Genomic DNA, 10,971 nt, shown 5'->3' with positions numbered 1-10,971 from the left:
TCATGCGAACGCGAAGAACAAATTTGAGTACCCCATCTTCTGCCTCATTTCCTCTTCGCAAACGCGAGGACTCGACCGTGAACGCGAAGCTTTGCACTTCGACCCTTCGCGAATGCGTGCCCTCGGTCGCGAACGCGAAGCACAATTGTGCCAGTCCAACTTTCCTCTTTGCGATCGCAGGAATGGCTTCGCGATCGCGAAGCACAAAACACCAGATGACAGCAGAAGCTAAAAATCAGATTTTCTAAGTTCAAAATCATCTCGTAGCCTATCCGAAACTCACCCGAGCCCTCGGGGCTTCAAACCAAACATGCACACAAGTCCGAAAATATCATACGAACTTGCTCGCATGATAAAATCACCAAAATAACACATAGAACTACGAATCAGACACCAAATCAAAGGAAATTTTCAAGAAAACTTTAAAACTTATATTTTCACAACCGGACGTCCGAATCACGTCAAATTAACTTCAATTCTCACCAAATTCGACATACAAGTCATAAATATTATAGTGGACCTATACAGGACTACAGAACCAAAATACGGATCCGGTGTCAATAAATCTAACATCAGTAAATTCTTAAAAATCATTAAGCTTTCAAGCTTTTAATTTTTTATCAAAATTCCATATCTCAGGCTAGGGACCTCAGAATTCGATTCCGAGCATACGCCCAAGTTCCAAATCACGATACGGACCTACCGGAACTGTCAAAATACTGATTCGAGTCCGTTTGCTCAAAATATTGATCAAAGTCAACTCAGTTGAGTTTTAAAACTCCATTGCACATTTTAATCCATCTTTCACATAAAAACTTTCCAAAAAATTATACGGACTACGCACGCAAGTCGATGAATGATAAATAGTGCTTTTCGAGGTCTTAGAACACATAATTACTTATTAAATTTAAAGATGATATTTTGGGTCATCAAACTTTACCTTTTGTATTAGTAAAACTATAGAGTTATTTTTTGTCTTACTAAAGTAACATACCTTTATTTAGTAAAAATAGTACGGGCTAGCCAGTTTTCGGACTTGTAATTGAAAAATAGCCAGCGTTTGCAAAATTATTGAAAAATAGCTATTATTTTGCTTCAATACGGACCGGTCCAACATAATATATTAGAGATTGGTGCACCTGTGTATGAACTTCCAGCATATTATGCTGGAACTCCAACACGAGGAAAGTTCGAGCATAATATACTGGAGATTGGAGCACATGTGTATGAACTTCCAGCATATTATGCTTGACCAGTATATTATACTGAAACTCGAGTATATTATGCTGGAATATTTTCCGTAATTTAAATAATATTTTCGTTCAAATTTATCTTTACATGAAAAGTGGTTAAATTTCGATTACTTTTGAAATTGTGACTATTTTTCAATTACCACTTGAAAATCTGGTAAGTTTTTGAATTTTTCACCAAAGTTACAAAACTATTTTATATCTCGTTAAAATAATTGAATTATGTGTTAATTACTTGAAAAGCACAACTCAACAGAAAATCAAATTTTCGGCACTAAAATAACTCGCCGAAAAATTTCAAATCTAGAATTTATCTTTTTATTTAGAGCTAAGTAAGCCTATCGAACTAACTATACCCTAAGACTAGCAAACATGGAATTTCAACTTGGACCAAGACCCTCATGAATAGAACCGGATCCGTATTCTTGATGGTTTAATAAAAAAATTACAATTATTGCAGCAAGTTAATTATTTATCTTTTTAAATTATCAATTTTAGTGTAAATATTACAATTGATATTTAAGTACTTAAGCTTAAGTGCTGCACTGGTAGATCGACTTCTAACTAAATTTCTTTTGGAAAGTCAGAGAAAACAGTATGTAAATTATTTTTCCAAGAATAAAATCTGTTTGGGATTTTCAACGGACAAATAGTGAAATGGTTTGGGTTAGTTTACGTACATCGTAAATCTAATAGCAATTCTGGATTCGGATGTTAACCTTAGTATCAAGTTGGCAAAATTATTAAAATGAATAACTGGAAAATGACTCGCTCGAAATTCGTTAAGATTTAAAATTTTATTGACTTTCTGATGAGTTGTATTTTTCGAGCAACTAGTACATAGTTTTATGACTTTAATAAAACCAAAATAAATTTGTAATTTTAATTTACTGGTACAAATAGTAAAGTTTAATAACTTTAATCGTGAGACAGAATATTTTGTGACTTTATTGATACCCCAAAAAAAATATTTAGTGACCGTGTGTGAAATTAATCCTCCAAATGCCCACCCATTTATGTTCGTATCGCATTTATGAACGCAAACACATTATTCCTAGAAATCATGATAGTAGCTCTCATAAGTTAATGAACAAAGAAATCGTTGGTAAAGAATAAGAAAAAACTCCTTTGTCAAATATATGTCTTTGTCCAATTTTATTTAGAAGCTTTTCATGGATAATTAATTCTATATAAGGACTACAAGTTCTGAATATTTTCTAACAGACTTGCTTTCTTATCACTATCTGTTGCTATTCCTAAGAAGAAAATATGGGTTTGAAAGGCAAGTTGGCTGTTTCAATGGAGGTGAAATGTGGAGGACACTTATTTCATGACCTTTATCAAACCAAACCTCATCATGTATCCAACATAAGCCCCAATAAGGTCACAGGTTTTGATCTTCATGAAGGCGGGATTGGAGAGGTTGGTTCTGTAGTTACCTGGAAATATAAGGAGGGTAAGAACAAAAATCTATTCCCTTTATATGATTCGATTTGATGAATTTTCAACATAAATGAAATTCCATTCTTTTTCTTGTAATATATAAGTAAGGAGGAACATGAGTTCATTTGTCAAGGAATAAACAAGACTCACATAAGTAATATTGGTTATGTGACTCAAATAGTAAAATTTCTCATATATGCATGTTCCAATATTGTCTCACATTTTTACGGTCTATGTTACCCGGATTCTTCAAAAGTGTCATGGATTTTGTGTTGGCTCTTCCAAAGTTATTCATTTTTGGAGAATCTGACACAGTTACAACAACATTCTTGGAGGACCAGCTACATAAATTCCATTTATACTGAATTTCTCATAACTTTTAGAGAAAAAGAAAATATAAAAAGTGAGAAGAAACATAATAAATGAAATAACGATTATCAAGATTCAAGACTCATACCCTAGTATTATCGATTAAAGTCTCTCACGTAGGAGCAATAAGTATGTAGAGGAATCTTGTTGTCTACCTTCACTTTCACCTTCACCTTCCCCTTTCCCTTGTGTAATAAAAAAAGAACTTTAAAACCAAATACTAGATTATTTATTTATTTTTGTAAAAGTTGAGCTAGGGTTAACGCCTCTTTATATTTTTGGATCCACTACAAGAAAATGGGACTTTAGCGAGAGGAAATCTGATCGTTAAAAGTCCAATTCCGGTCGTTATAAGTTAATAACGACCAAAAAAATCCGGTCGTCACCGGTCGTTAAAAGTCCCGACGTTAAAAGTTAACGACCGGATTGTAACCGGTTGTTAAAGGATCTTTAGCGACGACGTAATTTTCGGCCGTTATACATGCTTTTTAGCGACATGATTTTCCCCTCGCTAATTTGTTATCCAGACGTTAAAAGTCTTTAATAACAACAATGTACTATGTCAATTCGAGTGCTTTTAGCGACCGATATTCCCTTCGTTAATTGTATAATTACTTTTAATAACCAATATTCTCTTCGTTAATAGTCATTTATCTGTTTGAGAAGCCTGTCGTTAAAGAGTTTTAATGACCACATTTTTCTTCGCTAATATGAAAATGTAATAAATATAATTAAAATTTTTTAAATTATATGAATAGTAATAATTATTTATACGCTTTCATACACGCTTAACAACATCGGAAAATAAACCAAATACTTGATATCTTGTTAATACAAAGAACTAAAGTATCATATTTACGAGAAACCAATCCAAATTGTAACAAACCCATCTTGCTAAAATTATGAAAAGTAAAAATAATGCAAACCCAGATAGGAGACAACTAGAAGCATAAAGTGAGGTGAGTTAAGCATCATTTTAAATAATTCCTAAAAAGAATAAAAATAAAATTGTAACATATATACATAAGACAGTGTCTTTAAACCATCGATGACGAACCAAAAACCTCTTGAACTTCAACTTGCTCTACACTTTCTTCAAATATAGGTTCTTCGGATTTTAAATTTTTGATCCGTTTAAATAACAAATTTATGCGAGTTTCGTATCAAAGAATAAATAACTAAAGAAGAAAATAAACACTTTAAAGGGAAAATGAACAGATAACACCTTAAATTATTGAATGCACAGATAGATAACCATATTCACGAGAAGTAAGTTGACTAGCCAAAGAAGTGATAAGTTCAATTAAATTCTAGCCAAGTACCAGACTAACTTATACCAAATTACAAATTATTATTGGACCCAAAATACACTTTTTCACCTTTCCAAAATTTTCCCCGACACAAAACCAAAACAAACATCATGAATCTTAACCAATGTTCTTGGATACCATTTGGCAATCTGCCACCAGCTTACGAAAAAATAAACTAGTACTTATTAAAGGGAGAACAATGACCAAGCATTTAAGAAAAGAAAACCTTAAGTCTGTCTGCAAGATGGCTAGTGCAACATGTCTTTCACCACAATGCGTAATTTTTTAATTTATGATTATACGACTGGAGGACTCCGTATAGCATTCTAAGTTTCAAGTCTTGAAGCCATATTCTTTAAAAGTGTGGAGATATTAGATAGAATAGCTGATTCTCCATTTCTTTCCAACTAATGTCTTCTCAACTATGGAAGAAGATCTCAATAATAGCTTAAAATCTTTTAAACTCTTATCCAAGGTATGAAATATATATGACATTTTAAATACCCAAGATTGTATCAAGGCCATGAAGAGTTTAATTGTCATTTGATTACAAAGATTACTAGAAGTAACATGCAAAGAGATAAAAAAAATTACCAGAAGAGCAATTTGAAGCTACTCATAGTAGATCAAGAAAAGAAACCAAAAGCTCCAATTTTTACAAAGAGAAAATAATAACTAAAAAATCATAATCATAACAATAATAGTTATAATAGTTGTAGCATTTTACTAGTAACCATAATAACAATAATTATAACAACAACATACTAACCAACAAAGCTCGTGATTTTATCATCAAGAAACAAACAGAGAGAAATAAAAAGAAGGCAATAATTCAAATGGAAATAAAGCTAGAAGCTAAAGCAGAAAATTATAGAAAAGAACAAAGAAAAGTAGAGTACCCTTTAGTTATTTCAAGAAAATTGCAGGCTCAGAGCTTAAATGATATGACAGAATTGTTCTGCTTTGTGGGTATTCTAGTTTCTACTAAAAATGGTGAGGTAGAAAGAGAGATAATAATAAGTGTAACAGGAAAGAAATAGAGATAAGATCATTGGAGAGAGAGTATAATTTTGGACTATTCCGTGTACTATTAAATGTGACCTAACCAGCTCACGTGTTCCTGAAATTGCATTACAGCATTTGACGCATGGACAACATATTTCGTGTATTTCTCCCAATCTTTCAAAAGCATAATCCAGAAAATTCTCCACCTCAAGTATGTAAGCGTTATCAAGTCGATCATGAATAAGTTTCATCCATTGCTTATCAGGTGCCATAATCTGGTGCATGCACAAAATTAATATACATATATATTCAACCAAAAAATATTAATATAGCAATAAACAAGAAGTGAACACAAGCGAACAAAATCATATTATTCACCCTTACTAAGGAATATTAGTAAATCTATTTTCGAAGACTATTATTATAATCCATTTGAACAATTTCTCACATCAACCATTTCATTGGCCTATAACCTAAGTAATAGCCTTAATAGTTTTACAATAAAGGATGAATAAATATGTTAAATTTCTAGTAATCTTGATAATTGAAAATATGTTATGGTAACGATTTTATAAATAAGCTACAAATCAGGAAAACTAAAACAGAATTTACTTTGTATTGATGCTCTTAGAGTGTGATTGTTGATTAAGAAAATAGTACCTTAAATTACCTTTAGAATCTTATCTTGGTATAGAAACTAAAGAATGCTCTATCTTTTATTTGTTCTCTTAAGGCAATACACTCCATCTCTATAACTTCTAACAGAGAAAACTCTCTATATACATTATCCCTTGGCGAAAGATCATAACTAGACAATACAGAAAACCATTGTAAGAGTAAATGTAGCAACATAAAAAATATCTAAAATCTAGTCAATATACAACTATAACGAAAGTATTAGTGTTATCTATTAGAAGAGAGGAATCTAAAGGCAATGACATCCATAAGGAATAATAATTTTTACTGATACATCACCACCACCAGCAACAACATACCCAGTGTAATCCCACAAGTGGAGCATGGAGAGGGTAAAGTGTATGCAGACCTTACACCTGCCTTTAAGAAGACAGATAGGCAGTTTTCGGTAGACCCTCGGCTCAGGAAGGAAAAAGGGGAGGGGCAATAACAAGCAAACCGATTTGACACCGAAGCGAAAATACAAAACTAGCAATAGGTAATGCAATCAGAAAATCGAAATAAAAGACAATGGCAAGTAGTAACACGAGAATAGATACATTATAATATTCTCAAGTTAAGTTGTTCCAAATCTTAATGAGTAGCTCGTCTTGAGAATCAAGGGCTTGTAATAAAATGAACAACAATATGGTTGTAGATGCAGGACTTTATCAGGGTAATTTTAAAAAAGGTCTTCTTAATTTATACAGTTCCAGATGTTAAAGTAAAATTCAGTATCAAACATTCTTCATAATACCTTTCTCTATTTGTGCAGCATGCATGCCCATACTACTTTCAATTTTAACTTAAACTTTGCATGGACAGGCAAAATAAAGATGAATATACTTTGTAGTCTGGGTAACTAAACATATTTTAATTTTCTTTATTTTGCTAAAGGTGGCAATTTATTAGAGCTAGTAGCAAGAAGGTACTACAAAACACATAAACTTTTACATAATACTTCAACTCTTTTATGTAACATATCAGGTAAATCTAGGTATAATCAACACTATCCTATATCAAACTATAGCTTTGTCTTAGAAACATTTAATTCAAACATTTATCAGCTACAAATGCCAATAATTCACCTCAGTTGAATATTCAAATTAAAGGAAAGGAAAGGCAAATTATCAGGAAAAATGAGCTCAAAGCATGAGGAATAATATTAAATTCTAAACTACCCCTTATTAGTAGTGCTTCTGCAATCTTCATTTTAAACGAATATGATACAGATATACTGTACAACTGAAGAGAAAGAATACTATAGAAGGAAGAATGTGATAAAAAAGGATTGGAGGATTTAAAGTTTAACAAAATACTTCACCTGAAGCTTAACTTTTATGTCCAAAACCATATGTTCTTTAGTAATACACCACTCACCAATATTTTAAGTAAAAAGTGCATTCTTAATATTCATACAATAAGACGTGATTTTCTAATTGTTTCAACATTTTATAGCACATAGCACGTGAACAAAGTCATCATTTACTTCAAGTTCTCTGTTAACATGATTCTTAAAACTAAGGGACTCTAAATATGGAGTCTAACTCATGATTTAGTACTTAAAGCAATACAAATAAGGTCAAACCAAACTCCAATTAGCAGAATTATCAGTATAGCTTCACTTATATGTCATCATGTTGGTAATAAATCTCATCCATGACTGTATAGCAATTCAGTGAAATAGTATATTTTGAAGCTCTTTGGGGTAAAAGAACAGAAAAGCTTTTAATAAATTTTATTGAAATCCAATGGAAACACATAGGTCACAGAAAAACTTTTCCAAAACTAAATGCAAACAAACCCTGTAAATTCTGCTTAAGATATAACTTTGTTAGTTTTCCTTTACTCTTTCTCTTTTATTAGCTATAGAATAGTTAATTAGACCATAACTATGATACACATACATATCGACATGGTTTTTAGTGGAAGTGGATTTCTCCTAATTTTGCTTCAAAAATAATTAATAATTTTGAAGACCATAATTTAGACTTCTCATATAATAATAGTCTTGTTCAAGAAAAGTAGAAGAAATAGGGATGCTAAAATGGAAACAACAGAAAAACTGAATGTAATTCAAAATCAAACCCAGTTCAAAAATAATCTGCTCTATAAAAGAATACACACAGTTGACATATAACGAGCAATATTTAATAAATAAATAAATAAAAGCAACTCTTGTACATTCATCAGCAATGTTAAAATTTGAATATAATTATAAAATTGTAGTACATGTAATTATATAAAAAAACCAATACATAAAAAACAAAGAGATAATTGGAGTATAAAAAAGATACCCAATTTCACAATAGTACTACAAGATTAGAGCTTACCTTGAGAAGAAGAAGAATGAAATCCTAGGTTGTAGAGAGGAACACAAGGCCTGATGCTTCACAAAGTTTCAACTGCTCAATTTCACTTATACCCTAGCTTTGTAATTCCTATATAAAAAGAAAGAAAAGTGGGAAAATTATGGGTTTGGGCAAAAAAAGAGGGAAAAGTGGCGTGAGTGGGCTGATGTTGAGCAAAAGATAGGGAAACGTTAGCGTTATTTTTATTTTTTATTTTTAACGACCGGATTTATGAATTTTAAGGATCGAATATTTTTTTTGTTAATATTAAACTAAAAATTAATTTTAACGACCGGAAAAAAAATGTGATCGGTATTAATATACCTATAACGACCGAATTCATGTCCCTTCGTAAAAAACTGGTCGTTAAAAGTCAAAATTCTTGTAGTGATCTCTTTTTATAATGATTATAGATGGAAATGAGAAGATTGCTAAGTGTGTCATTGAAGAAGTCATGGATGATGAAAAGAAATCAATCACATGGAAAGGGATAGAAGGAGATCTCTTGGAACGGTATAACGCTTTCACTGTTAACATTTCCTGCGATCAGCATTGGATTACATGGACATTTGTGTATGAGAAGAAAACTGAAGACACCCCTGAGCCTCTTAACTTTCTTGGGATATGTCACTGATCTGACCAAAGATATAGAGGCTCACCATGTCGAGAAATAGAAGAACCCGGGCTATTTGATATAGCTGATAATAATATATGTGGTTTGTGTCATGAGCATTGGACAATCTGTAGATTCTTATTCCTTTTTATTCCAAAAAGGAATAAAATCAGACAATACTCATAAAAACAAACTTGAAATGCCTCAACATTATATGATCAGTTTCAAGAGTTGCCAGTTCACTTATATGTTTTATAATGCCACTTTGCCTTAGAATAAACAATCTGGATGAGATGACCAACACTACTAAAAATACTGCTTTCACTAGTAGAAAAATGTTAATTTCACCGAAATTTGCGGCTGAATATTGAATGGTCACTAATGCGACTAAATTTGCGACTGCAGTAATCGGAAAATGATTTTACTTTTATTACCTATTTTCCTAAAATAATATTGACTGCTATTCCGACTAAAGCGGTGGAAAAACAACGCGGGAATTTCCCCCTTCATATTTGCGACTAATTCAGTCACAAAGTAAAAAAGTCAAAAAAATATGTTGACCAAAAAACTTGTTAGTTCCCAAGTACACGCAAGTATACATGGCCGTCAAGTAATAAAGTGACTCGAAAGTCGGATGTCGAACCCACAAAGACTTAGATTAACGATTAACTAAGCAAGCTAAAATCAGTTAATTGTCCAAGATAATCAAGAGTTTGATTTTTCTATTACAACTACTATTGCAAAATTTAAACACGTAACCAAGGGAGATATAGATTCCAGGATTGTGGTCGGTTTATCAATCCTATTGAGTTCATAATTACACATGTTAATCCAAATTATCTATGATTGCTAGTTGACCGGATCATTTATATAAATAGCATGTTCCCACAATATTATCCGTCTATCCATAATATATCAACCATATATTCCTATGGTCTTGAATCTATAATGAATGAATATAATACGGTATTCAACTAAGCAAGACTGTTAGGTATATTCCTATCCTAACCGCGAAATCTTTCCCCGAGCCCACGGGTTCAGAAACAAGCTCTCTCCAATTCTACTCTAATCTAAACACGTCTTTCCCAACCATAGCATAGATAGTAAATAGAACTCAACAACTGGCCAAACAATTAAGCAATTATGCACAAAATTAGAGAAACAACCAAAGATGATAACTCGAATTAACAGTAATATAATTAATAAACTTCAATATTCATGAAAACCACAACCCTAGAACGTGAAGTTTAGCTCCACATAGACATGGTAGCAAAACAATAAATCATCAAGAAAAAGTAAAGATTACTAAGTTTGATGGAAGAAAGATGGAATCTGATGAATTACGGCCTCCACGGCGGCTCCGTGCTCTCCCTAGGTCTAATCTCGGTCTCTTCTCTAAAAATGGTGTTTAATGACTATTTATATGTGTAGGGAAAAGACCCAAACGAAATAACCAAGTCCAAAATAAAATAGGAGATAAAATAGGCTTTAAAAATTCGGAACATCATCGCTACAGGCCTCGCCTCGCGAGGCAAAACGCCTTATCCACCTCGCTATACCCCGGCGGCGCAACCTCTGACGCGCGGTTTCCACTGTGGGACGTGAAGTATTTCGCGAGCAAAATTCGTTACTACGCATGTTTCTGTTTCTGCTTAGTTTCAATTCTTTTGCTTTGCATAACTTTTCCTTCTTTCACGTTTCATTTCTGTTTCTTTATTTTCTATTCCTTTGCTTCTTTCATTTTGTCTTCTTTTGCCGTTGCCTTCAATCATTTGTCTTCAATCATTGTTTCATTATCTTATTATAATATTTTTCATCATCAAATAATCACGAGTCATTCTTGTAGCGCATAAATTACACATAAAATCTTTACTTTACTCCCAATTTCGTATTCAACGTACCTACACATAAAATAGACTCATTTAAACACAAATATAATATAATTTAGTATTAAA

At 32.2% G+C, this 10,971-nt stretch overlaps 1 protein-coding gene and 1 long non-coding RNA gene across 2 annotated transcripts; one reads left to right on the top strand and one right to left on the bottom strand.

Annotated features, from left to right (window-relative positions):
- Positions 1-2,453: 2,453 nt before the first annotated feature.
- Positions 2,454-9,037, top strand: LOC107809054 (kirola-like). The gene is made up of 2 exons (XM_016633645.2): positions 2,454-2,706; positions 8,817-9,037. The coding sequence occupies exons 1-2, from the start codon at positions 2,520-2,522 to the stop codon at positions 9,035-9,037; spliced, it is 408 nt and encodes a 135-aa protein (XP_016489131.1). The 5' UTR covers positions 2,454-2,519.
- Positions 3,979-8,527, bottom strand: LOC142167442 (uncharacterized). Its single transcript, XR_012697582.1, has 2 exons — positions 8,386-8,527; positions 3,979-5,652 (listed from the first exon to the last, which is right to left on the bottom strand). It is a non-coding gene; the product is annotated as an uncharacterized LOC142167442 (long non-coding RNA).
- Positions 9,038-10,971: the final 1,934 nt, after the last annotated feature.

This window comes from Nicotiana tabacum, chromosome 12, assembly GCF_000715075.1.
Source record: "Nicotiana tabacum cultivar K326 chromosome 12, ASM71507v2, whole genome shotgun sequence".
NCBI classification, from domain to species: domain Eukaryota; kingdom Viridiplantae; phylum Streptophyta; class Magnoliopsida; order Solanales; family Solanaceae; genus Nicotiana; species Nicotiana tabacum.
Note: the sequence above shows the minus strand (reverse complement) of the source record. Positions and strands in the feature narration are given on the sequence as shown.